General features: G+C 42.7%; 4 protein-coding genes across 13 annotated transcripts in view; 1 reads left to right on the top strand and 3 right to left on the bottom strand.

Annotated features, from left to right (window-relative positions):
- LOC138194711 (dematin-like) overlaps positions 1–9805 on the bottom strand; it is a 24702-nt gene extending 14897 nt beyond the window's left edge. Inside the window, exons 1-4 of one of the 7 annotated variants that reach the window (XM_069143648.1) lie at positions 9295–9446; positions 8843–9011; positions 2288–2330; positions 1–18 (exon numbers count right to left, since the gene is read on the bottom strand). The exon at positions 1–18 is cut by the window's left edge and continues 36 nt beyond it. Coding sequence is in view for 1 of the 7 variants with exons in the window: in XM_069143653.1 (XP_068999754.1) it covers positions 1078–1994; positions 2288–2330; positions 9295–9324 (990 nt within the window). In the remaining 6 variants the exon portion in view is untranslated. The other 6 variants (XM_069143653.1, XM_069143651.1, XM_069143647.1 and 3 more) reach the window with 6 other exon arrangements.
- Positions 9806–10423: 618 nt separating this feature from the next.
- On the bottom strand, positions 10424–16366 carry rsph14 (radial spoke head 14 homolog). 3 transcript variants are annotated; one of them, XM_069143656.1, is made up of 6 exons: positions 15750–16366; positions 14537–14639; positions 14103–14221; positions 13041–13275; positions 12580–12719; positions 10424–12503 (listed from the first exon to the last, which is right to left on the bottom strand). In XM_069143656.1, the coding sequence occupies exons 1-6, from the start codon at positions 15922–15924 to the stop codon at positions 12232–12234; spliced, it is 1044 nt and encodes a 347-aa protein (XP_068999757.1). In that variant the 5' UTR covers positions 15925–16366; the 3' UTR covers positions 10424–12231. The 3 variants fall into 3 exon arrangements, with proteins under 3 accessions (XP_068999757.1, XP_068999758.1, XP_068999759.1); XM_069143657.1 differs by having other exon boundaries at positions 14103–14149; XM_069143658.1 differs by lacking the exon at positions 15750–16366 and adding an exon at positions 15458–15538.
- Positions 16367–16453: 87 nt separating this feature from the next.
- On the bottom strand, positions 16454–18395 carry srp19 (signal recognition particle 19). Of its 2 annotated transcripts, none has more exons than XM_069143671.1 (5): positions 18223–18392; positions 17390–17465; positions 17240–17311; positions 17053–17161; positions 16454–16842 (listed from the first exon to the last, which is right to left on the bottom strand). In XM_069143671.1, the coding sequence occupies exons 1-5, from the start codon at positions 18258–18260 to the stop codon at positions 16712–16714; spliced, it is 426 nt and encodes a 141-aa protein (XP_068999772.1). In that variant the 5' UTR covers positions 18261–18392; the 3' UTR covers positions 16454–16711. The 2 variants fall into 2 exon arrangements, with proteins under 2 accessions (XP_068999772.1, XP_068999773.1); XM_069143672.1 differs by having other exon boundaries at positions 16752–16842; positions 16957–17161; positions 18223–18395.
- A 4122-nt stretch (positions 18396–22517) lies between these two features.
- The window catches only part of LOC138194716 (serine/threonine-protein phosphatase 2A catalytic subunit beta isoform), an 8141-nt gene continuing 3158 nt past the window's right edge, over positions 22518–27500 (top strand). Inside the window, exons 1-5 of the mRNA XM_069143660.1 lie at positions 22518–22887; positions 25057–25095; positions 25638–25808; positions 26730–26903; positions 27405–27494. Coding sequence (XP_068999761.1) covers positions 22786–22887; positions 25057–25095; positions 25638–25808; positions 26730–26903; positions 27405–27494 — 576 coding nt within the window. The 5' untranslated portion in view covers positions 22518–22785. The remainder of the gene's footprint in view (positions 22888–25056; positions 25096–25637; positions 25809–26729; positions 26904–27404; positions 27495–27500) is intronic.

The following is a 27500-nucleotide window of genomic DNA, read 5'->3' as shown; positions in this document are numbered from 1 at the left end:
CTTCGGCCCGATCAGCACCTGAAACACACACATATATAATATTTGTTAATTTTCACTGGTTTCGCTGTAGTTCGGCGGTTCCACTGTAGTTCGCTGGTTTCGCTGTAGTTCGCTGGTTCCGCTGTAGTTCGCTGGTTCCGCTGTAGTTCGCTGGTTTCGCTGTAGTTCGCTGGTTTCGCTGTAGTTCGCTGGTTTCGCTGGTTCCGCTGTAATTCGGTGGTTTCGCTGTAGTTTGCTGGTTCCGCTGTAGTTCGCTGGTTTTGCTGTAGTTCGGCGGTTTCGCTGTAGTTCACTGGTTCCACTGTAGTTCGCTGGTTTCGCTGTAGTTCGCTGGTTCCGCTGTAGTTCGCTGGTTTTGCTGTAGTTCGGCGGTTTCGCTGTAGTTCACTGGTTCCGCTGTAGTTTGCTGGTTTCGCTGTAGTTCACTGGTTCCGCTGTAGTTCGCTGGTTTCGCTGGTTCCGCTGTAATTCGGTGGTTTCGCTGTAGTTCGCTGGTTCCGCTGTAGTTCGCTGGTTTCGCTGTAGTTCGCTGGTTTCGCTGTAGTTCGCTGGTTTCGCTGTAGTTCGGCAGTTTCTCTGCAGTTCAGTGGTTTCGCTGTAGTTCGCTGGTTCCGCTGTAGTTCACTGGTTCCGCTGTAGTTCGCTGGTTTCGCTGTAGTTTGCTGGTTTCGCTGTAGTTCGGCAGTTTCTCTGTAGTTCAGTGGTTTCGCTGTAGTTCGCTGGTTCCGCTGTAATTCGGTGGTTTTGTTGTAGTTCGCTGGTTTCGCTGTAGTTCGGCGGTTTCGCTGTAGTTCGCTGGTTCCCCTGTAATTCGGTGGTTTCGCTGCAGTTTGGTGGTTTCGCTGTAGTTCGCTGGTTCTGCTGTAGTTCGGTAGTTTCGCTGTAGTTCGCTGGTTCCACTGTAGTTCGCTGGTTCTGCTGTAATTCGGTGGTTTCGTTGTAGTTCGCTGGTTTCGCTGTAGTTCGCTGGTTTCGCTGTAGTTCGCTGGTTTCGCTGTAGTTCGCTGGTTTCGCTGTAGTTCGGCAGTTTCTCTGCAGTTCAGTGGTTTCGCTGTAGTTCGCTGGTTCCGCTGTAGTTCACTGGTTCCGCTGTAGTTCGCTGGTTTCGCTGTAGTTTGCTGGTTTCGCTGTAGTTCGGCAGTTTCTCTGTAGTTCAGTGGTTTCGCTGTAGTTCGCTGGTTCCGCTGTAATTCGGTGGTTTCGCTGTAGTTCGCTGGTTCCGCTGTAGTTCGCTGGTTTCGCTGTAGTTCGCTGGTTCCGCTGTAGTTCGCTGGTTTCGCTGTAGTTCGCTGGTTTCGCTGTAGTTCGCTGGTTTCGCTGTAGTTCGGCAGTTTCTCTGCAGTTCAGTGGTTTCGCTGTAGTTCGCTGGTTCCGCTGTAGTTCACTGGTTCCGCTGTAGTTCGCTGGTTTCGCTGTAGTTTGCTGGTTTCGCTGTAGTTCGGCAGTTTCTCTGTAGTTCAGTGGTTTCGCTGTAGTTCGCTGGTTCCGCTGTAATTCGGTGGTTTTGTTGTAGTTCGCTGGTTTCGCTGTAGTCCGGCAGTTTCGCTGTAGTTCGCTGGTTCCGCTGTAATTCGGTGGTTTCGCTGCAGTTTGGTGGTTTCGCTGTAGTTCGCTGGTTCTGCTGTAGTTCGGTAGTTTCGCTGTAGTTCGCTGGTTCCACTGTAGTTCGCTGGTTCTGCTGTAATTCGGTGGTTTCGTTGTAGTTCGCTGGTTTCGCTGTAGTTCGGCAGTTTCCCTGTAGTTCGCTGGTTTCGCTGTAGTTCGGCAGTTTCCCTGTAGTTCGGTAGTTTCGCTGTAGTTCGGTGGTTTCGTTGTAGTTCGGTAGTTTCGCTGTAGTTCGCTGGTTTCGCTGTAGTTCGGTGGTTTCGCTGTAGTTCGGCAGTTTCCCTGTAGTTCGGTAGTTTCGCTGTAGTTCGGTGGTTTCGTTGTAGTTCGGTAGTTTCGCTGTAGTTCGCTGGTTTCGCTGTAGTTCGGTGGTGTCAGCATTGTTCCAGCTGTAACAGTTTAACAAGATGATTTCAAGATGTTTAAGGAGAAAGATCTCCGTCTGTCACTGAGGGAGATCAATATAATGTAGAGTGATCAATAATAAGGAGGATCAGGACTCAGCAGTATTCAGTCAGTCACATCAGAGCAGCGTCACTCTGCTGCTTAAAGCACCGACAGCGATGGATGATAAACTGAAACTGGTTAATAAGATAACAAAGGATAAATAAACTGATCATTAATAGAATGATGAAACATGCGAGTGTTGAGCTGCATTCAGATCAGATGTTAAGAAACGTACATGTTGAGACTCTCGGACGTCCTGCTGCACAGCTCACCAGATCCTGCAAGGACACCAGAGAGGAGTCTGTTAGAGAAGCAGGAAGACGTCTGACAGGTGAGCGAGGAGGACGAACACCTGGAACACCTGGAACACCTTATCTCTGCAGCCGACAGGTGAGCAACTCAAAGTAGAAACACAGAAACGGGCCGTTCACGTGTCTATAATCTGGGATTATTTGATATGGACCTCTGCAGCCGTCTCTTCGTTTCACGTCCACACTGAAGCTCTGCATCTATTTTCAGATTCACATTTTATTTCCAGGAAGTCGACTCAGTTGCTAAGCGATGATGCTGATGAAGATGAGTCGACCCGATCTGACAATGAAAAGTGAACTCACCAGAGACACTCTGCTGTCCTACTGTTATAACAGACAGTGAACTCACCACAGATGCTCTGCTGTCATTACAGACAGTGAACCCACCACAGATGCTCTGCTGTCCTACTGTTATAACAGACAGTGAACTCAACACAGCCATTTAGCCTTTGAAAATAAGATGCTTCAAAATAAGACGCAGCTTGTATTATTCTGCAGGTTGCCATAGCAACAGTACTTTCATTGGTCAGTGACATATATGATGGATGGTTTAATCTGAATTTTATTGATATTAATATATTCCTGTTGGTCGAGGGTGTGTTTGTTTTGCTCTGCTGGATAAATAAAATCATGTCTCTGAGCGTGCTGAAGGTTGCTAGGTTACCACACCCAGCTGTCTAATCAGCTGGCAGAAATATGGGCGAGACAAAGAGAGAGATGCTACTTGGAGACAGACCTCCCACCATCAGACCACACACACACACACACTCACACACACACACACACTCACACACACACACACACACACACACACACACACACACTGCAGGGGTCATGGTCTCAGGTAAACCCCGCCCGCCTGCCACGCCCAGGAGTATAAACCAGACTTCCACTGGCCAGCACTGCTCCACATGCTGTTGGAGTTGTTTGGAGACATCCAGCTCAGATCACCTGACAGCAGCCAGTGATCTCCTACATTTCCCAGAATTCCTTTCAACACTCCAGAAGTGAAGAATCTCCCGTTTGTGTTGGAGGAGAGACTGAAAGTTAAAGTGAATGTCACTCTTAACTGAACAGAACAAAACAAAACAACAACAACAACAACAACAACAACAACAACAACAACAACAACAACAGAGTCCCAAACAAAGAAAACAAACATAATTAAACGGTGAATTCGTCCCCCAGAGTTCTACTGGACCTTCTGAGGTTCTGTTCTGATTCGTAGTCTTCAGGTCAGTGGGTTTTGTGTCTTGTTTCACTTCCTGTCCTCTGTATGATTGTTGACCCCGCCCCCTGATTAGTTCCACCTGTCCCTCGTTGTCCTTCCCTCCCTGCTGTATTTAGTCTGTGTGCTCTTCTTTGTTTCAATTTCCTATCTGTTGCTGCATCTTCTGAAACCCAGACAACAACAAACCAGCTGAACTGTGTCACCATGGCAACAGGCTTCTCCAACATGATTCTGTGGTGGAAATCACTGCATTGGCTCAGGAACACTCGACTGTCAGCGTGCGTCCGATGTTTCTGCTCTAGTTTCCATGGTAACATTACAGATGTTCATGCACCAGCGATCACGTTAACGTGTGGAACTCAGAGATGATGAAGAGATGACACTCTGAATACTTCCTGAAGGTTGTTGTTCTCCATGTGCAGCGCTGTGCTGCGTTCAGGAACACTTTTTCATTGACCCTCATAGAAGAACACTTTATAGAATTATTAATGTAAATGATGAAATATTGCAGTTTCTTCTGGTGTAAATGTTGCGTGAACCAGAACTCTCTCCGGTCTCCTGGAGGGACGCCAGCAGAGCGTGGTTATAAAGATATAAAGCAAAGTGACTGGCCGCCCTCCCCGGTGACGCCCACCAGGGAGGGCGGCACCCTCTCCGTCTCTTTGTGTTTGGTCATAAATGATGTCGTTAACATCCCGCGGGGTCGTTAGTGCCGGTCACTGATACTTCACACCGACATCCTGAGAACGTGGAGACATTCACGGTGGTGCATTCAGGGCCAATTGGACATCTGAGCTTTCAACGCAAGTTATTAATGACTTCTGTCATCAGAACCTGAGAAAACAACCAAACTGAGGCAACAAGAAGTTAAAAGAATTATTTCTGCTGAACAGAATCCAGCCGTTACATCACAGAACAAAACATACAAATACCCTAACGGGAAAACTTCATGATGTAAGCAACCAGATCAAAGGTCGGAGATCAGAGGTCAGCCGATCCTGGAAGAGACGGTTGATCTTTGGTGAGAAAAAGTATTTTTTAAACTTAATTGACAATAAAGCGACAACCTCAACGTCCCACAGTGACGCTCGGTGGAGCGACGGGTCAATGGTCACTAAAAGCTCGGAGAGTATGAGCCGGTGAACATCTGTCGGGTTTCTACTTTAAACTGAGCTGCATTAACAGCTGAAGTACTGAAGAACATCTGGCTGGGTCTGGTCCTATTGGGTCTGGTCCTGTTGGGTCTGGTTCTGTAGGATCTGGTCCTGTTGGGTCTGGTCCTGTTGGGTCTGGTCCTGTTGGGTCTGGTTCTGTTGGGTCTGGTCCTGTTGGGTCTGGTCCTTCCGGGTCTCGGTCTTGCTGATTACAGATTTTGTTGAGTCGTGAGGAGGATGTGAAACATGATGATGAGGCTGTAAGTGGGTCAGAAAACTGCTGAGTCACCGCTTCACACTCAGCGGTGACTCAGCGACTCGTTAAAACACTGACAGAGATTCATATGTCGTCATCTCAGCATTTTCACACCACGAACAGCCTACAGAGGAGGAAACCATGACGATGAGCTGAAACCAAAATGATGGTCCAAAACCAGGTCTAAAACCAGGTCCAAAACCAGGTCTAAAGCCAGGTCTCAAACCAGGTCTCAAACCAGGTCTAAACAAGGTCGACATCAGGTCTAAAGCCAGGTCTAAAACCAGGTCTAAAGCCAGGTCTAAAGCCAGGTCTAAAACCAGGTCTAAAGCCAGGTCTAAAGCCAGGTCTAAAAATAGGTCCAAAGCCAGGTCGAAAACCAGGCCTAAAACCAGGTCGAAAACCAGGTCGAAAACCAGGTCGAAAAACAGGTCGAAAACCAGGTCGAAAACCAGGTCTAAAACCAGGTCTAAAAACAGGTCTAAAGCCAGGTCTAAAAACAGGTCTAAAGCCAGGTCTAAAAACAGGTCTAAAGCCAGGTCGAAAACCAGGTCTAAAAACAGGTCTAAAGCCAGGTCTAAAACCAGGTCTAAAAACAGGTCTAAAGCCAGGTCTAAAACCAGGTCTAAAGCCAGGTCTAAAAACAGGTCTAAAAACAGGTCTAAAACCAGGTCTAAAAACAGGTCTAAAGCCAGGTCTAAAAACAGGTCTAAAAACAGGTCTAAAACCAGGTCTAAAACCAGGTCTAAAGCCAGGTCTAAAAACAGGTCTAAAGCCAGTCCAAAGAAAGCTGATTGGTTGAATCTCTGGATCTGTTAGTTTCAGTTTCTGTTGCTTTGGTGTGAAATGATGACATCACAAGACAGTTACAGTGTGTGTGTGTGTGTGTGTGTGTGTGTGTGTGTGTGTGTGTGTGTGTGTGTGTGTGTGTTCAGGTTCTTATCTCAGCTCACAGAGATGTGACCACGCCCTGCCCGTCACGGTTTTGGGTAACAGCTGCTGTCATTGGCTGACGCAGACGACATCACGGTGTGTTTGTTGTGATTGACAGGAAGTGGACCTGCGACCTCATTTTCAGCAGTAGAAGAACTGAACTCTCAGCCCAGCTGCTGTTGTCTTTCTGTTGCCATGACGACGGGCGCAGGGTTAAACCGGGAGATTTGACGCTGACCGACTGACCGCACTGTCAAATCCTGAAGCTGGCGTCATGGCAACGGAAAGACACAGGTGATACGTGGGTGGTTCTACACCTGGGCTCTCCTCTCTTGTTCCCTGCTTCCTTTTTCTTCCCTTTCTTGTTTCCTCTCTCCTTGTTTGGTACCAAAACAACACAACACCAGTACACCCCCCTCCCTCCTCCCCTTCCCCCACCACCAGCCGCTGGCTGCGCCCGTGGCCTCATTCCTGCAGCATCAACAACACCCCCCTCCCTCCCCCCGGCCCCCTGCTGCACTCAGAGATAAGAGAGATAAGAGCCTCCGTCTGCTGCAGTTCAACACAGCTCTGATTAAAGGAACATTCTGCTCTTCTACAACCACTGTGTTTAGGCCACGCCCACATTAACATCACCTGACTTCACTTTATTTTACTGAACCTGAGGAAGAGGAGCCGAATTTCAGCTTTAGACCACGCCCACAATACATTGGATACATGTCATGTTGTCAGCTGTTGGTGCACCTGTTATTTTCTGTACATAAAGGTGGAGTTAACTTCCAGGTCTGACAGGTATAATACCACTGAAGGCCACCAGGGGCTGAAACGCGCCTGTCTCCAACAGACTCCCATTGAAAAGCATCTTTAAGATACTTTGAATAAATATTAATCTAATTTCAGGAAATTCTCACAATATCTCCTCTAAAAACATCGTGAACAGAAGTTTTACTGAAAGTATGACATCATAAAGTCTCCTTTCAAATTAAAACTCTCTATGAACTAACCTAAGTGTTCATTTCCAATCATTAGGCTCCGCCCCCTCTCCTCTCACCATCAAAACAAACTGCTGCTAGCTAATCACGACAACAGGAAGTTGTGGGAAATGTGGTCTTATATGTAAATATAAGTTATATGTTAAATGTAGGTTTTCTCCACTTCCAGCTGGAAGAGACTGAACTTTGTTTTAGTGTTGAATGAATGTGATTTAAAAAAAGCATGTAAAGCTCTTATTTTGAAGGCAGATGTATTCTTTGTTTCTATATTACAGTCTAAAGCTCTTATTTTGAAGGCAGATGTATTCTCTAAGTTCAACACAGGAAGAAAAACACATTACAGGGAGAATATTTCAGGATTATAATGACAGGAAGTCACCTCAAATTAAAGATTCATGTTTAATGTTTAAAGCTCCCAATTTTTGCTAATTTCTGCAATTTTTCTGCAAAAATCTCCCTGAACGACGTCGTTATTAAACCCTGGAGCGACTGAGTGAATTGATTTCATCCTGACATGAAGATGTTTCCCCGTATCATCTGGTGATGGTCGTGGTTGGGTCTGATGTGATGCTGATCGCCATGACGATCAGCAGGTGTTCAGGTGTGTCAGCGTCTCCGTCTACTGCAGAGAACAAACTTTCTGTTGTGTAACGAGAGTGAAGATGACTCATGAGTCCAGAAATAGAGGACAGCGCCCACGCAGCAGCGAGACGTTCAGGGGCCGTGGGAGCGCAGGACACCAACATCTGGATGTTTCAAACATGCAGCAGATGTTTCTGCAGGTCGTCATAATTATCTGATCACATTCAACAACAACACGGCTGGAAGTCGTCCAGATGTTGCAGGAGACGGAACATCTGAATGAAACCTGCATCTGTTGGAACTAAAGAATAATTCAGGTTGGTTGAAGTGAAGTTATATCTGATGTTTTTCTATATTTTATGTTAACTACAGAGTGACGTGACCTTTGACCTCACAAAGATTCCAGATCAGACCGTTAAAAGCTCCAGAACTTTCAGTTTAAAGTCCGACCGAAGAGAATTTGTTGTTCTGCTGTTTCCATGACGACGCCTCTCTCTCTCTCACAACCGTCTCCAACCGCAGCCGTTTCCAACGACAACCGTCTCCAACCGCAGCCGTTTCCAACGACAACCGTCTCCGTCCTCCATGACAATAGGAAAACGTTCCCGGTCTCTTCAGACCAGCCGGAACAACGATGCTAACACGCTCACGTTTAAATCTCCATTTGGCGCTTTATCATGCTAACACCGGCTAATTGGAGAAGAACCCAACACTCAGTCGGCTCGGAGCGAGGTACTGGAGGAGGTACTGGAGGAGGTACTGGAGGAGGTACTGGAGGAGGTACTGGAGGAGGTACTGGAGGAGGTACTGGAGGAAGTGTCCTGTACGGAAGTACTGAAGTACAAATACTCCATCACTACGTTAGCTCGCTGCTACCGACTACATTTCTTTTACTGTTCTGTTTTTAACGAGTTATTTGCTCGCTGTCGGTTCTTCTGTTATTGTTACGTATTTTTGGACACGGCTGAACGTTACAAAGAAAATACTGAATTACAATAAAAGTCCTGAATTTTAAATGTTACTTAAAATATGTTTTAATTCAGTAAATTATTTTAAGTATTGAAAGTAAAAGTAAAGACGGACAGACAGTTAGACAACAGGATGGACTGAGAGATGAATGGATGATGGACAGACAGACATATTGATTGACAGATTGACAGACTGATGGTTTCTGAGTGTCTCAGATGTTCCGCTGGCCGCAGATGTGATGGAGAGGAGAGGAGGGGTGTTACATAACCCCCCCCCCCCCCCCACCACCACCTTAATCCCCCCCCCCCCCCCCCCCCCCCCCCTCTCCTCCGCCGCGTGCTCACTCTCCAGCAGCCTCTTACATAATTTCACCCGGTAAAGTGAATCCTATCCACCGGGACACCGACTGCGTCCCCACTGCAGGGGGAGCCTGTGAGCCCCGCAGCAGGAGCTCCGCAGCCCGGCGTCACCGCGCCGGCTCCCCCGGACAAGGTCGACCGGAGCCGGGCAGAAAACCAAGCCGAAGTCCCGCTGAAAAACACCGCATTTTATCCCTCCAGCATCTCCTCAGTCTGAATATACATGTATGAATCACATGATGACCGTTATTACCGACAACCGACACACCGGAACACTTCACGGTAATCTACTTAACGGTGAACTCATCACGGGAATAATACACATGATTTTCTGCACACACACGCACACACACACACACACACACACACACACACACACACACACACACACACACACACACAGAAAGCTGCTGAGGGCAGCAGGTGGAGGGAGGTGCGGGGTGGGGGGGGCTTACCTGTCCGTTACCGGTGTTTGTCCAAAACATCCAGCAGCTCCGTCACCGACTGGTCCTCTCTGCGCTGCCGCCCTCATATACAGCGCGTGTGTGTTTGTGTGTGTGTGTTTGTGTGTGTGTGTGTGTGATATCAGCAGTGTGTGTGTGTCTCTCTCTGGACTGGTCCATTTGTAGCAGCAGGGGGGTTAAACATGACGCTGCAACATGCCTATGCTGACAGAGCGTAGAAATATTAATAATTATTTAGATGACACACTTTATTGTTTAATCTTATTGTTGTTTTTTTACCCAAACTATTATTTTGTTATTATAAAGCCCGTTTAAACTGAAAAACTCACAAAATAGTATAAAATTATATGAATATGACATTAAAACAGTACGGATGTACATAAATATTAAAAATCTGTCAGATAAAACTTAGTTGAACCCACCTGAAGAGGTCTGTAAAATGGTTCTGATCCAGAAGTGTCTTCAGCTGCAATACCAGCGAGTGCCACTAGAGGTCGGCTCCAAAAAGCCTCCGGCTCCATAGACTCCCATTCAACTTCTCTCATCAAATCCAAAGTGAATAAAATGTGTCCATCAGTTATCTCGGTGTTGTTAGCTAAAGTCACTCCTTCTTATTAGTTTTCTGGAGGTCCATCTGAAAATAATCCCTCATTCATTAGAAAAGAAGATTCAAGAAGACCTGTTTTTGGGGGCGTGTCTGTTTGATTGACAGGTCTGTGGTGCAGTCAGGTTACAGCTATCGGTGGGCGGGACGTAGTATCGTCAGGTTTCCGATCAGATCGGTCAGATCCACCGCTGGCTCCTCCCCCAGCTCGTCCAAATATGGTCACTTCCTGCTCCAAACCGCTCCGAACTAGTAAAGATGGTGACGGACAGAATCTGAACTGGAGGATTCATAATGTTCACAAACCAATGATGACATCACTGATGGATGATGACATCACTGATGGTCGATGGTTAAACCTGCAGTGTCTCCCCCTTCTGTCAGCGAAAGGAATTACAACAACATGCTGTAAAACGGTGGATAAACATGTTTGTGGTTTCCGGGTCTGAAAGAAATCTCATGTGCACCATGTTTATTATCAGTGATAAAAAAAGACTATCAGGTATTTTTTTTTTTTCGAAAGTTTATTAAAATTGTATCACTCGATTTGCAATTTTTTTCTAATTTCCCAGATTTTACCGCAAAAAAATTCAAAAATTACATTGCAATTTTTTGAGAAAAGCTGCTGAAAACTATCCAACATTTCTGATAGCAACAATAAAAATAAAAAAGAAACCTGGTTGGTTAAAGTGTAACACCACTGATGACCTCTGAGGGGCAGCGAGACTGTGATGTGAGAAGAAAACGCAGGTCAGCAGAGGCGGGATGAATGTAGCGCTGGAGGTCATGTGACCAGGTAGTGATGTGGTTGTAAGGAGGCTGAAGGTGGAGCTAGGTGATGTAAGGCGAGGACTTTTACCCAGAAGGCCGAGGGGCGAGTCAGGGAAACGACAACGTGGATTTATTTAAAGCAAAGTTTTGGTGTGAAACCATAAACTGTAAAAGTGGACGTAGCTTCTTCACTTCTCACGTCACCTACTGACCCTACAGGAGGAGGAGGAGGAGGAAGAGGAGGAGCTTCAGATAAAGGCGCTCTCTTCATGGATGGATGTTTGACCTTAATTGGAGGAGCAGCTTCATTCAGAGAAGCAGGTCAGAGAGGACTGGTCTCCATCAACGACGGATCAACACCACTCAGAGGAGGCTCAAACTGAGGTCCGTGGTCCTCCAAATGGATTTATCATTTTCCCTTTAAACGCTCTACAGAACACAGATTCGTGTTTTTTAAAGTTTTGTGTCTGTACCTTTAAGGTGACCCTCTCCTCTGATTGGCCGACACGTGTCTGGACCAATCACAGGTGTTCTTTGGTCTTGTTAGCTTGTTATCTCCGTGACAGAACGACCGCTCTGTGTTTTCTTTTCTTTTTTAAGACGCGTTTAGGGCAGACATGTGACATCAGCAAGAGTTTGTGACATCACAAATTTACAGGAAGTCCAAATGTCACAGTTTGTGAACACAGGCTTTCACAGTATTTATAACAACTGGATCGCTTTTATAATCAAAAGAGTGAATTTACACAATAAAAGACCTTTAAGGTGTTAATTGATATCGTATTGAAGGACTTTGCTGGTCATTATACGGACTGAAAGAATCAGCCAATCAGAGCCCTTGTTGTGGTCGCGCCTGGAACACGTGCTGGTTGTCTTAAGCTGTTGCTGGTAGGAGGGTGAGACAGTCACCGGAGGTTCACTGAATATCTGACGTGTGTTCAGACACCAGTAAGTCTGTGGTGGTGATACGTAGTTCTGTGCTTTAAGTGTGTATTTATGTGTGAAGTATGTTTCGGTAAGAATTGATCTGTATTAGCATAAAGTTCACCAGTCGAATGCTAATGCTAATCACAAGCTAACGCTCATTAAGCGTTCGCTAACCAGAGGCTGAGAAAGCCGGTTATGGCTAAAGTCACGTGCTCCCATAGCTAGCTGTTCAACGATGATGTCGTTCTGTAATGACTGTGAGTGTTTATGTTAAAGTTAAGCTGTACTCAGTGAAGCGATAGTCCTGCTCATTATTTCTGTTCAGTATTAGTAGTGTGCTGATATCTCTTTGTTTCTGCTTTCTTGTAGAACCACACAATTATACACTCTTCTTCTCACACACATTATTACACAACTACACCCACAATAATATGCAATGAAGAAGATTGGAATCACATCGATGCACCGCTGTGGTCACACATCCCCAACCAGCTACAGTTACAGTCCTATAGATATCAAACCCTCATCACAGAAATCTAATTGATTAATAATAACATTAAAAATTATTTTAATATTATATTTATTACAGCTGAGACTAACCCTGGAGGTCAGAGGTCATGTGTGTCTCAGGGAGTCCAGGTGACGACCTCGACAGCGGTCTGAGCGGCTCTCCGGACTTCCTGGTCCTCCTCTGCGTCCTGGCTCCTCCTCACCAGCAGGGGGAGGTGCTCCAGCAGGAGGTGCCGGCCATCCGGAGCTTCAGCGAGCGCGGTGAGAGCGCGGAGGGAGTAGACCACCAGGGCCTTCCTCCTCCTTCTCTTCTCCTCCTCCTGCTCCTCCTCAGACAGCAGGCTGAGGAGGACGGTGATGACGTCCAGACCCAGACACCGCTGTTTACCTGCAGGGGGCGGAGCTTCTGTCAGATCACCTGCTTTTCCTGCAGGTGATGACCATATACGGACGTGTGTTGGTACCTGCGGTGATGATCGCAACGTTCATGATGACTCCGGCTGCGTTGGTCCGTACGTCAACGTCTTCGTCCTGCAGGAGGTGGAGCAAGACAGGAAGTAGCTCCTCCTCCTCACACACCTGTCGCTTGCCGTCCACGGGGACACTGGAACCAGAGGAGAAATGTAAACAAACAAACAAACACTGGAACCAGAGGAGAACCGTAAACAAACAAACAAACACTGGAACCAGAGGAGAACTGTAAACAAACAAACAAACAAACAAACAAACAAACAAACACTGGAACCAGAGGAGAACTGTAAACAAACAAACAAACACTGGAACCAGAGGAGAACTGTAAACAAACAAACAAACAAACAAACAAACACTGGAACCAGAGGAGAACCGTAAGCAAACAAACAAACATGGGAACCAGACAAACAGATAAACAAACAAACAAACAGGTAAACAAAGCCTGGTGTGGTACCTGAGCGCCATCATGGCTGCAGCCGCCTCTCTGCGGATGTCCGGGCGGCGGTGGGACAGTTTGCGTCGGAGCAGCGAGACGCCGTCGGAGGACAGAGACGGCTGAGCGTCGAGGCGGGAGCAGCAGGCGATGGTGGAGAGGAGCAGCACCTGCACCTCCTCCTCCTCCTCCTCGTCCTCCTCATGTCTGAGCTTCAGCATCAGTTTAGGGACCAGAGAGAGGAGAGATTCTGCACCTACAAGACGACACAGGGATTCAAATATTTTGTTGAATTATGATTTAATGATTTAAACTCAGATCAGGTTTTATAAGGTTCATCTTCATATCCAGACCAACATATAGTTTATATAGTATAAATAGTATATAGTATATATAGTATAAATAGTATATAGCATATTTAGTATAAATAGTATATATAGTATAAATAGTATATAGTATATTTAGTATATATAGTATAAATAGTATATATAGTATAAATAGTATATAGTATATATAGTGTAAATAGTATATAGTATATATAGTATATATAGTATAAATAGTATATAGTATATTTAGTATAAATAGTATATAGTATGTATAGTATAAATAGTATATATAGTATAAATAGTATATAGTATAGTATTAATAGTATATATAGTATAAATAGTATATATAGTATAAATAGTATATAGTATATATAGTATAAATAGTATATAGTATATTTAGTATATATAGCATATAGTATAAATAGTATATATATTATATTTTGTATAAATAGTATATATAGTATAAATAGTATATAGTATATATAGTATAAATAGTATATAGTATATTTAGTATATATAGTATAAATAGTATATAGTACATATAGTATTAATAGTATATATAGTATAAATAGTATATAGTATATTTAGTATATATAGTATAAATAGTATATAGTACATATAGTATTAATAGTATATATAGTATAAATAGTATATATATAGTATAAATAGTATATATAGTATAAATAGTATATAGTATATACAGTATAAATAATATAAATAGTATATGTAGTATATATATACTATATATGTGGAGTACCTGCAGGCAGGAGAGCAAGGCGGTTCAGCACTCGATGGACGCTTGTCCTGCAGGAGGACGAGGAGTCGTCCAGCAGCAGAGACAGAGGAGACAGCAGGGAGGAGGTGAGCAGGGCCTGTCTGCAGAGGACACAGAGACGGACAGGAGGACACACAGACGGACAGGAGGACACACAGACAGACAGGAGGGGACAGAGAGGGACATGAGGAGACACAGATGTTACCGCCCCCTGAACAGGTGATGGACAGGTCATAAACAGGTGATGGACAGGAGATGGACAGGTGATAGACAGGTGATGGACAGGTGATGGACAAGTGATAGACAGGTGATGGACAGGTGATGGACAAGTGATAGACAGGTGATAGACAGGTGATGGACAAGTGATAGACAGGTGATAGACAGGTGATGGACAGGGGATGGACAGGTGAGTTTACCTGCCGGCGCTGTGGGCCGTCAGCTGGTGAAGCAGCTCGCAGGTCTTTACCTTCACCAACGGATCTTCGTCCTCCAACAGAACTGCCAGCTGCTCCATAAAACCTGCAGAAGAAGAAGGTGCTCGCTGAGACAGGAAGTCCTCCATCATTTATATATATTACATAATATTAAATATTACAGATGAATCATTACTCACAACTTAAACACATAAAATCTAAGAGATGTTTTTACGAACATCCTCACTGGGAAACCAAAATGTGAAGAAACATACAAACACGGTTTAAAAGTGTCGTTACAGCGAAAGATAAAATACTGCACACATCAATCTGAAGTACAAGTACACGAGGTAAAAGTACTTTAACCTGAGTTACATGCACGTACTTGTACTCAGGTTGGAGGTTTTTATTTCGTTTTTTTGTTTGTTTTGTTTATTCTTTATTTATTTTACAAATGAAGACTGAAACATTCCAGCTGTTAATGTTTTATTAACCTGTAAACTAAACAAACGGCTGAGTCATCATTTCATTCATCGATTAGTTTATTGTTTATTTTGATCTTTTTTTCATGAAATAATAGTATCAAGTAAAGTCTATGAATAATAAACTGAGGGCTTCTTTTATTTAATTTCAATTAATGAAATGTAATTTAAATATATTTTAGACATTTTTCAATTTGTATTTATTTATATAAACCAAGCGACCAACTGATACATTAATCAGCAGATTAATTCATAACAAAAACAGTCTAATTAGCTGATGTTTTACTGATATAACAATAATAATAATAATAATAATAATCTTCTAATGTGGTCAAATGGAGGATTTTTAGATGTTAGTTCAACATTTTCAGTCCAGGACAGTAATTTCTACATGTTGTTAAACAGCGCCCATCTTCTGTTAACGGAGGCAGGCTCGGTGAACCTCCGTTAACGGCCTGGTAGAGCTCGGTGAACCTCCGTTAACGGCCTGGTAGAGCTCGGTGAACCTCCGTTAACGGCCTGGTAGAGCTCGGTGAACCTCCGTTAACGGCCTGGTAGAGCTCGGTGTTACCTCCGTTAACGGCCTGGTAGAGCTCGGTGTTACCTCCGTTAACGGCCTGGTAGAGCTCGGTGAACCTCCGTTAACGGCCTGGTAGAGCTCGGTGTTACCTCCGTTAACGGCCTGGTAGAGCTCGGTGAACCTCCGTTAACGGCCTGGTAGAGCTCGGTGTTACCTCCGTTAACGGCCTGGTAGAGCAGCTCCGGGTCGTGGACCAGGTCGCAGAGTGAAGCCAGGGCCCGCAGCCTCCTGCCGGGTTCCGGCTCCTGCAGCTCCTCGAACAGCTGCGGCACCGCCCGCCGGCCGAAGGCCACCGGAGCCCAGGTTGGGTCCGCGCGAACACCGGCCATGTGGACAGAAGCTGCGCGTTTAAAAGTTTCAGAGTTTAATGGGGTAAAGTCAGGAGCCGCTGGATCAGCTGGACGAAGACGTGAAACTGTTGCCTGGCAACCGCAGGGAAACGTCACTGCACGGTGATGCTGCGTTCACGGCCTGCTGACCGGAAGTGAATTCAGTGAACCGTGTCATTTACTGGATTCTTCAGGGCTTAAAAGTAGTTCAGGATATTTCTGTGTTTCTGGTGTGCGCTGTACCTTCCTGAGTGTTATTATCATTGTTGTTGTCTGAAGAGCTTCGTGTCACCTGTAAACCAGGTGAAACTCACCTGCTTTTTAGAGCATTTGTAGGTCAGTATATATTTCCGCCAGCAGGTGGCAGCAGATTAAACAGGAGCTCCTTTACGGCAGATCAGCCGTTAGGAACCGCTGCCTCTCATTCCCTGCAGGTTTAGTTCAAAACCACTCAGACACTTGTATTATGTTAGAGACGTTTTGTTCACCTCCACCTGCTCGACGAGGTCAAATCAAAGCAACACAGAGGTCAAAAGGAACATTTATTAAACTCCAGAGAGACACAGTGAAGTTAACAAAACGTCGCGCCTTCGTCTCTGAGAACAAACGGACGCAATGAAACGGTCCGAATATAAAGAAGGAAAGAGACGAGGTGGAAACCTGCAGCTGGATGACGACAAATAAACCTTCAAATACTGAAAACCTCGAGTTCGGGGTCGGATTCAGTCCGAAACAACCAATGACCTTAAAAAGAACAAAACAACAACATCAAGTCCTTCCTGTCCGTCTACTTCTTCTTCTTCTTGCTCTTCTTCCCTCCTTCTCCCTGCTGGGAGCTCGGGTCGCCTCCTCCGCTCTTCTGGGTCCGAGTCTTTAGTTTAGGGATCATCTCTGCCACGTAGACCATCACGTCTTTACCTGAAACACCGAGACGACACGTCTTTACCTGAAACACCGAGACAACACGTCTTTACCTGAAACACCGAGACGCCTTCGGCCGAAGGAACGAATCCGTCGGCCGAAGGAACGCACCGTTGACTCAACCCTGAACATCGGTCGTCCCGGTCAGTGTCCGGTGTTTGCCCGTCCACCGACCCCGACCTCCTCCTTGTACTGTGTGGGACTCACGGGAGGCGAACTTGTCCTGGTACAAGCTGCCGTCCTCCTGCTTCATCTGAACCCGGACCCGACCTCTGAACTGGACGTCCCGGTTCCACTCCCTGGGGTGCATTTTGTTCTAGAAAACAGGGGATGGTGTGTTTGTGTGCCGATGCTTCGGTGTGACGTTCCAGATATTTCTGTCCTCAGGTTTTACCTCCACGTAGACGTTCATCCCGGCGGCCGTCAGGACGTCTCGGATCTCAGCGCAGGACGGGTTCTCCACCGCCTGAACCGAAGGGCTGTCGTGGTTAATTAACCGGTAAGCAGCTGTACAACTGTGACGGTAACGTGGTTAAAACTTCACCTTCTCCGCGGGGATCCTGCGACCTTCAGCCAGCGTCTTCTTGCTGTTGATGTAGACCGGATAGACGCAGACGAACCTGGAACAGAGGACAGGCTGAAGGACGGACTGGACCGATGACCTCAGGTTCATCAACTCAATTCATAATCTGCACATTTCTTCTGAAACCCTCTTCACCGAGTTTCTACTGTTTCTCTGCTCTTTCTCACTTTGAGACTCGGAGGATCTTAAATGTGAACGTTTTCCTGTAATCAGTCTGACTGAGCACAGATGTTGTCTCGTGTTCTTTGAGTTAAATACAGAAGATGAAGAAACGTGTTTCAGGAACTGGCAGATCCACGTCACGCTAACGAGCCACAGAACCACAGGCCGAACTTCATGGAGAAACTCCGCCATTTTAAGCTTCTCCACGTTTCTGGGAAACTATTCGTGAAACCAGATTTTACATTTAACTCTTTAGAAACTGGGATGTTTTAGTGTTGTGGCGGTAAAAAGGTGTTATTAAGCTGGACATTTAACTCTGGTAACATGACGGTTAGCTTCTCCCACAATATAGTTTTCTACCACCGTTAATGGCGGTACGACAGTCAACCGTGGACCCAAAAAAACTGGTTTTATGTTGGATTTAAACCTAAAACCAGAAATAAATGTATGCCGAATTAAAGCATGGTTCTTTGGGGTCGACGCTTACGGTCCAATATCAAAAAAAATGCAAATCGCGTTGAAAGACACAGCTTATCCTCAAAATCAAAAATGCTCTACGGGAGTTGGCGTGAACGGGAGGCTAGCACTGTTAGCTTTAGCGTGGCTAGGCTAAGTGCTAGCTGCTAGCTCACCTCTCCTTATCGGCGGGGTTCTGCGTCAGATGAGCCATCGGACCGACCGGTACCGGACACGGTGTCTGGTTACTGCCGTTAAATCTGTGTTTCACGTTAATATTCCGCTCACAGTGTAAAACACGCCGCCATGTGGCCGCTGAACGGAAACATCCACCGGAAGTCTGATTCAATACACAGGATACACCGGGGGGGGGGGGGATACCGAGGGGGGGGGGGGGGCTTTTTAATTTGTATCCATAAAGTGTAAAATGATGAATGATAATAATGTTTGAAGTTTTTGACACAGAACACTTCTAATAATGTTTAAATAGATGACGTAACTCAGTGACGACACAATCAGCTGTTCAGTGAATGTTTAAGCTTTCAGCGTTGATCTCTGGTCACAGGAACTATCTGTCAATAACTCAAACAATAAAGATATCATAAAGAAATAAAGATCCTCTGTCAAAAGAAGCACAACGGAATAAAATCATCTGAATCGTGACACCAAGTTTCTCTGAGAATGTTTCAAACAATAAATCAGAATCAGTTTTATTGGACAGATGTTGACTTACAAGGAATTTGCCCGGAGCTTCTCTCAATGTGCAAAAACAAGAACAGACCGACATCAATAGAGTATAAAACATCAATAGAGTATAAAACATCAATAGAGTATAAAACATCAATAGAGTATAAAACATCAATAGAGTATAAAACATCAATAGAGTGTAAAACATCAATAAAGTATAAAACATCAATAGAGTATAAAACATCAATAGAGTATTAAACATCAATAGAGTATAAAACATAAATAGAGTATAAAACATCAATAGAGTATGAAACATCAATAGAGTATAAAACATCAATAGAGTATAAAACATCAATAGAGTATAAAACATCAATAGAGTATAAAACATCAATAGAGTATAAAATAGAGTATAAAACATCAATAGAGTATAAAACATAAATAGAGTATAAAACATCAATAGAGTATAAAACATAAATAGAGTATAAAACATCAATAGAGTATAAAACATCAATAGAGTATAAAATAGAGTATAAAACATCAATAGAGTATAAAACATCAATAGAGTATAAAACAGAGTATAAAACATCAATAGAGTATAAAACATCAATAGAGTATAAAACATAAATAGAGTATAAAACATCAACAGAGTATAAAACATAAATAGAGTATAAAACATAAACAGAGTATAAAACATCAATAGAGTATAAAACATCAATAGAGTATAAAACATCAATAGAGTATAAAATAGAGTATAAAACATCAATAGAGTATAAAACATCAATAGAGTATAAAACATCAATAGAGTATGAAACATAAATAGAGTATAAAACATCAATAGAGTATAAAATAGAGTATAAAACATCAATAGAGTATAAAACATCAATAGAGTATAAAACATCAATAGAGTATAAAACAGAGTATAAAACATCAATAGAGTATGAAACATCAATAGAGTATAAAACATCAATAGAGTATAAAATAGAGTATAAAACATCAATAGAGTATAAAACATAAATAGAGTATAAAACGTCAATAGAGTATAAAACATAAATAGAGTATAAAACATCAATAGAGTATAAAACATAAATAGAGTATAAAGCATCAATAGAGTATAAAACAGAGTATAAAACATCAATAGAGTATAAAACATCAATAGAGTATAAAACAGAGTATAAAACATCAATAGAGTATGAAACATAAATAGAGTATAAAACATCAATAGAGTATAAAATAGAGTATAAAACATCAATAGAGTATAAAACATCAATAGAGTATAAAACATAAATAGAGTATAAAACATCAATAGAGTATAAAACAGAGTATAAAACATCAATAGAGTATGAAACATAAATAGAGTATAAAACATAAATAGAGTATAAAACATCAATAGAGTATAAAACATCAATAGAGTATGAAACATCAATAGAGTATAAAACATAAATAGAGTATAAAACATCAATAGAGTATAAAACATCAATAGAGTATAAAACAGTATAAAACATCAATAGAGTATAAAATAGAGTATAAAACATAAATAGAGTATAAAACAGAGTATAAAACATAGAGTATAAAATAGAGTATAAAACATCAATAGAGTATAAAACATCAATAGAGTATAAAACATCAATAGAGTATAAAACATCAATAGAGTATAAAACATCAATAGAGTATAAAACATAAATAGAGTATAAAACATCAATAGAGTATGAAACATAAATAGAGTATAAAACATCAATAGAGTATAAAATAGAGTATAAAACATCAATAGAGTATAAAACATAAATAGAGTATAAAACATCAACAGAGTATAAAACATAAATAGAGTATAAAACATAAACAGTATAAAACATCAAGAGTATAAAACATAAATAGAGTATAAAACATCAATAGAGTATAAAACATAAATAGAGTATAAAACATCAATAGAGTATAAAATAGAGTATAAAACATCAATAGAGTATAAAACATAAATAGAGTATAAAACATCAATAGAGTATAAAACATAAATAGAGTATAAAACATCAACAGAGTATAAAACATCAATAGAGTATGAAACATAAATAGAGTATAAAACATCAATAGAGTATAAAATAGAGTATAAAACATCAATAGAGTATAAAACATCAATAGAGTATAAAACATAAATAGAGTATAAAACATCAATAGAGTATAAAACAGAGTATAAAACATCAATAGAGTATAAAACATCAATAGAGTATAAAACATAAATAGAGTATAAAACATCAATAGAGTATAAAACATAAATAGAGTATAAAACATCAACAGAGTATAAAACATCAATAGAGTATGAAACATAAATAGAGTATAAAACACAAATAGAGTATAAAACATCAACAGAGTATAAAACATCAATAGAGTATGAAACATAAATAGAGTATAAAACATCAATAGAGTATAAAATAGAGTATAAAACATCAATAGAGTATAAAACATAAATAGAGTATAAAACATCAATAGAGTATAAAACAGAGTATAAAACATAAATAGAGTATGAAACATCAATAGAGTATAAAACATCAATAGAGTATAAAATAGAGTATAAAACATCAATAGAGTATAAAACATAAATAGAGTATAAAACATCAATAGAGTATAAAACATAAATAGAGTATAAAGCATCAATAGAGTATAAAACAGAGTATAAAACATCAATAGAGTAAAAAACATCAATAGAGTATAAAACATCAATAGAGTATAAAACAGAGTATAAAACATCAATAGAGTATGAAACATAAATAGAGTATAAAACATCAATAGAGTATAAAATAGAGTATAAAACATCAATAGAGTATAAAACATCAATAGAGTATAAAACATAAATAGAGTATAAAACATCAATAGAGTATAAAACATCAATAGAGTATAAAACATAAATAGAGTATAAAACATCAATAGAGTATAAAACATAAATAGAGTATAAAACATCAATAGAGTATAAAACATCAATAGAGTATGAAACATCAATAGAGTATAAAACATAAATAGAGTATAAAACATCAATAGAGTATAAAACATCAATAGAGTATGAAACATCAATAGAGTATAAAACATAAATAGAGTATAAAACATCAATAGAGTATAAAACAGTATAAAACATCAATAGAGTATAAAACATCAATAGAGTATAAAACATCAATAGAGTATAAAACATAAATAGAGTATAAAACATCAATAGAGTATAAAACAGAGTATAAAACATCAATAGAGTATAAAATAGAGTATAAAACATCAATAGAGTATAAAACATAAATAGAGTATAAAACATCAATAGAGTATAAAACATTAATAGAGTATAAAACATAAATAGAGTATAAAACATCAATAGAGTATAAAACAGAGTATAAAACATCAATAGAGTATAAAACATAAATAGATAAGAAATATATATTTACACTTAAACAAACAGATTAAAAATTCCAATCAATCAGTTAAATTTTTAACATTTTAAACACGTGTTGTTCAAAAACATCTCGACGTGGAAAGTCCTGCTGTTCAAATACAGTTGAATAAAATATAAATAATAGAATCGGTTCTCAGATCTTTGGATGGTTTTGAAGCCTGAAGACGTAAAAACTTGTTTCAACAAAAAGTTTAAACAACAAACTTTGATTTTTTTCTTTTTTCTTGTTAAACAACATCAAACATCGCGAGCTCATAATCGGTAACTGCTGCTTTGTAGTTCATCGTCTGTCCACGCGGAGGCGCTGGTGCGCTGAGCCTGCGCGGTGCTGAAATGCCCGGATGTTATTGTGGCTAGCTCCTTTAGCAAATCGGCTAGCCGCTGCGACGCCGCTGCCTTCTGCCGCATCGGGGACTTTCGACCCTTTTCACTCCCCCGGCCCCAAAAAACTGTTTTTTAACGTCGGTAATTTAACATCGGTAATTTATCATGATTGAAGTTGACTGCAGGGTTCGTTAGTTTTCGGTGTTATCGTTGATTTTCTAACCGGTTTGGCGGGACTAGATCGGGAACAATACGGAGAGCTGACAGACGGTTAACACAGCTAGCTTAGCGAGCTACCGCGGCTGTCATGGAGGACAAATCCTTCACGAAAGAATTGGACCAGTGGATCGAACAGCTCAACGAGTGTAAGCAGCTATCGGAGAACCAGGTCCGGACGCTCTGCGAGAAGGTAAGTGGCTCTCCGCTACACCGGGTTTAGTCGAGCTCCGTCGGCCTCGCTTTCAACGCGGCTCCGGCTAATTCCTGGAACGATCGATCGACTCGGCGGCTGTTTGTCGCCGTTTTCGAGCCGTCATCCTGCGGCTTCGCTGCTTCACAGCACCGGAGCACCGAGATACAACCCGGAGCTCGTGCTTTCATCGTGTTTATTGCCTGACTCGGTGAAACCGTGTGACGGGGGACCGGTTGTCCGACAGCCATCGTCTCAGGACGGACAGGCCGAGAATCCGCCTCTCACGTCCCGGCCAGCCGTTAGACGGAGCCCGGCGGCTCTCCGGTTATTAGGGGTCTGCACACCGACCGGGGCTGAACCGGGGTCTGAATCTGGGCTTTTATATGGTTGTTTCCGTGTTGAACCGGGGCCGTGTGACGGTCCGCACCGCGCCCTGTCCTCATCGATCACACCTCTTCTTCACCGGCCCGTCGGCGGGCCTCCGCGTTCAGACGTCACTCAGCTTGGTTGCACCATAAAAAAAAAAAAAGAAGTCATCCGGCTGCTGTTTTGCAACATCGACGGTTAATGTGAGAAAAGCTGGTTATACCAGGAGGCTGGAGGTCCTCGGAACAAACGGACGGTTCATGAGATGATCGAGTTCATGTAGTTAAAGACTGATTTAATGAGATGTGATGAGGTCCAGAAGCAGCTCTGATCGGACTTCATGTTTAGAGAAACAAGCCTGAAAATAAAAAAACATTCTTATAGAAGTTATTCCATAAAGTCTCTAAAACGATGATAAAAGTCAGCGGAGTCCAGTGATCTCTTAAAAAGACTGAATTCATACGTAAACTTTTAAAATGTCTTCTGTCAGACAGCAAAATATGATCAGCTTTTATTTTTGATGATTTTTGATCCCCACAAGGCTTCTGATGGTGCTCAGGCCTGTAACTACCAATTATTTAGTTCATTTATTTTAATTCATCTTTTAGTCCATGAAATGTAAAAGTGCTCTACAAATAAATAAAGTTTGATAAATAAAATGTTCGTCTCAGGACCAGAGTCTTCAGTCTCCAAACTGCTGAGTATTAAAACCTGATGAAGAAAAGCAGCAAATCTTTTAATATCTGAGACTATAATCTGTTCACGTTTCACTGTTGTTGGTCAAATCAGGATAATTAATGAGCAGAACGGTTCTCCACCATCTAATGAATAAGGAGGTGCAGCTCAGACGGAGGTTTCCACTGGATTAAATCCTGTTGGACTTTTCTCCACCGGCTGACAGACGCGAGCTGGAAACCATATTCACAAAGTTTCACACCTTCGGTCGATTGAACGGCTGCTTAAAGAATCATTGAAATAATCCAGCTGCACATTAAAAGCTAATAAAACATGGCTGAAGTATCTCATTTTTCATTTATCCAGCTAAATGAACTGTTTTTAATGAATTTAATCCGTTTTCAGTGTGAAATCTGAGATTAAAACCACCAGAAGCAGTGAGTCTCTGATACAGACGCGTTGCTTTCATATTTCTATCATGTGTTTTTGTTATTTATTAATCCTCCAGTATTTATTCAGTCAGCGACTGTAAAACGTATCACATGTAATAAAACAATAGAAAAAAGACTTCCTGGAGCCAGACGTGATGATGTCACATGATGTCACGTCGTCGCATGTTTTAGTTCATCCAAAAACTGCAGTTAAATTTAGTTTTCAGGGAAGCAGCAAAGTCAGAGCTGAGAAGAATAGTTTGAAAGAATTTTTTTTAAACAACAAAATATGAATATAGTTGATCATGTTTCTGTTCGTCGACTGTTTCAGCTCCACAATCAGCTGATCGATCAGTAAGAATGAGCTCATCAATATCACCTGACTTTAAGATGTTATCATCAGTCAACACTACGGTGTCCTGTGAGGACACACAAACACACACACTCGCAATCACACACACAAACACACACACAGACAAACATACACACACAAACACACACACTTACACAGACAGAGACAAACACAGACAAACATATACACACACACAGACATACACACACTCACACATACACACAAACATACTCACACACACAGACAAATATACACACACACACACACACACAGAGACAAACATACACGCACACACAACCTCACACTAACCTGACAACTGATGTGTGTGTTTGTCATTTCCAGGCCAAGGAGATCCTGACCAAGGAGTCCAACGTCCAGGAGGTGAGATTTCCCATCATGCATCAACTCTAAAATTAGACACTTCAACTAGTTTGTGTTCACGTTGCCGGTCCTCTGACATCATGTTGATCAGGTGACCTCAGGTCAACACCAGCAGCAGCAACATTGTTGATCATCCGTCCGTCCTCTGAAGCTCCTCCTCCGTCTTCTGTGGCTCCTCCTCCGTCCTCTGTTGCTCCTCCGTCCTCTGAGGCTCCTCCTCTGTCTTCTGAGGCTCCTCCTCCGTCTTCTGTGGCTCCTCCATCTGTCCTCTGAGGCTCCTCCTCCATCCTCTGTGGCTCCTCCTTCCTCCTCTGAGGCTCCTCCTCCATCCTCTGTGGCTCCTCCTTCCTCCTCTGATGCTCCTCCTCCATCCTCTGTGGCTCCTCCTCTGTCCTCTGTGGCTCCTCCGTCTGACATCTTCACATTTTATTCCTCTGAATATTAAAGAAAGAAAAACTGACAAGTTCAAATGCAGCCTGAGAACCTTTCACCTGCTTCAGACTCGGTGTAATCAGTGTTGATGTTTGGCTCCGCCCCCTCAGGTGCGATGCCCGGTGACGGTGTGCGGCGACGTCCACGGTCAGTTCCACGACCTGATGGAGCTGTTTAAGATCGGAGGGAAGTCTCCCGACACCAACTACCTGTTCATGGGAGACTACGTGGACCGAGGCTACTACTCCGTGGAGACGGTCACACTGCTCGTCACACTAAAGGTGAGTGGGTGAGAGAGTGGGTGAGAGAGTGGGAGAGAGTGAGTGAGTGAGTGAGAGAGAGAGAGAGAGAGAGACTGAGAGAGAGAGAGAGAGAGTGGGTGAGTGAGAGAGAGAGAGAGAGACTGAGAGAGAGAGAGAGAGAGAGAGAGAGTGGGTGAGTGAGAGAATGAGAGAGAGAGAGAGACTGAGAGAGAGAGAGAGAGGGTGGGTGAGTGAGAGAGAGAGAGAGGGTGAGTGAGAGAATGAGAGAGAGTGGGTGAGTGAGAGAATGAGAGAGAGAGAGAGAGAGTGGGTGAGTGAGAGAATGAGAGAGAGAGAGAGAGAGTGGGTGGGTGAGTGAGCGAGAGAGAGTCAGTGACTGAGTGAGAGAGAGAGAGAGAGAGAGGGTGAGTGAGTGGGTGAGAGAGAGCTGGAGACGCTCTTAACTAACAGGATAAAAGACAAAGAACAACATCCAATCTGAACATTTTTAATACTTTATTTCTATTGAAAGAATATGAAACAGAAATGCAGCAGATCGATCGTCTGTTCAGTTTAATTCAGATCTCCAGTAAACAACACAATCCAGAATTAAAGATCCTTCATCATCCTTCAGGAAGTATTGTTCCATACGGCTGGAGAGTGATGACATCACAGACTGTTTATAAAAGAGTTCGTAGCTTCAGGTCTGTAAAATGGTTCTGATCCAGAAGTGTCTTCAGCTGCAATACCAGCGAGTGCCACTAGAGGTCGGCTCCAAAAAGCCTCCGGCTCCATAGACTCCCATTCAACTTCTCTCATCAAATCCAAAGTGAATAAAATGTGTCCATCAGTTATCTCGGTGTTGTTAGCTAAAGTCACTCCTTCTTATTAGTTTTCTGGAGGTTTGGTGTCGGGTGTCCATCAGTCCTCTAACATTTGTTTGTTTGTTGTGGCGTCCAGGTCCGCTTTCAGGAGCGAATCACCATCCTGCGAGGGAACCATGAGTCGCGGCAGATCACGCAGGTCTACGGCTTCTACGACGAGTGCCTGAGGAAGTACGGCAACGCCAACGTCTGGAAGTACTTCACAGACCTGTTCGACTACCTGCCGCTCACCGCGCTGGTCGACGGACAGGTAGGCTCCGCCCCTCAAACATGGTTCACACATGATGTCTGGTTCCTCTCCACCTGAGCTGGGTCTTTTCTGCTCATGTCAGCAAATAATGTTCATGTTCAGTCAAAACCTCCAGTTCCTCCAGTGACCTCTAGAGGCTCCAGCAGAGACCAGAAATGTTAAAACTTTACAGCAGAAATAAACAACAACACAAATAAGCACATCTACAGGAACAAATAAATATGTTTACATTTTGGTTTGTTTTGGACTCTGGAGCTAATTTCCTAGTTTTTAAAGAAATCAGTTTCAACTGTATCACGGCTCATTGTTGTGCAGAATTAAGGGCGGGGCTCCTTTGAGTGACAGGTGGAGCCCTGCCTCAGCAGAGGAGGAGGAGGAGGTGGAGCAGGAGGAGGAGCAAGAGGTGGTAGAGGTGGAGGAGGAGGTAGAGGAGGAGCAGGTGAAGGAGGTGTAGCTCTGCTCTGAATGTCCTGATGGACGGATGTTTCCTGTTTGTTTCAGATCTTCTGTCTCCACGGAGGTTTGTCTCCCTCCATAGACACTCTGGATCACATACGAGCTCTGGACCGTCTGCAAGAAGTCCCACATGAGGTACAC

Source organism: Embiotoca jacksoni, unplaced genomic scaffold (assembly GCF_022577435.1).
Source record: "Embiotoca jacksoni isolate LCO1_2020_lvr unplaced genomic scaffold, fEmbJac1.0.p SCAF_112, whole genome shotgun sequence".
Taxonomy (NCBI): Eukaryota; Metazoa; Chordata; class Actinopteri; family Embiotocidae; genus Embiotoca; species Embiotoca jacksoni.
Note: the sequence above shows the minus strand (reverse complement) of the source record. Positions and strands in the feature narration are given on the sequence as shown.

Bases quoted from the DNA above. Each gene is read 5' to 3' on its own strand.
- srp19 (XM_069143671.1), bottom strand. From the start codon at position 18,260: ATGGCTCATCTGACGCAGAACCCCGCCGATAAGGAGAG. The intron at 17,162-17,239 runs GTAAAACCTGAG...CCTGTTTTCTAG, and splicing joins GGATGAACGTCTACGTGGAG to AACAAAATGCACCCCAGGGA. The intron at 16,843-17,052 runs GTGAGTCCCACA...TCGGTGTTTCAG, and splicing joins CCAGGACAAGTTCGCCTCCC to GTAAAGACGTGATGGTCTAC.
- rsph14 (XM_069143656.1), bottom strand. From the start codon at position 15,924: ATGGCCGGTGTTCGCGCGGACCCAACCTGGGCTCCGGTGGCCTTCGGC. The intron at 14,222-14,536 runs GTAAACTCACCT...TGTCCTCTGCAG, and splicing joins ACGGCCCACAGCGCCGGCAG to ACAGGCCCTGCTCACCTCCT. The intron at 12,720-13,040 runs GTACCACACCAG...CTCTGGTTCCAG, and splicing joins GCAGCCATGATGGCGCTCAG to TGTCCCCGTGGACGGCAAGC.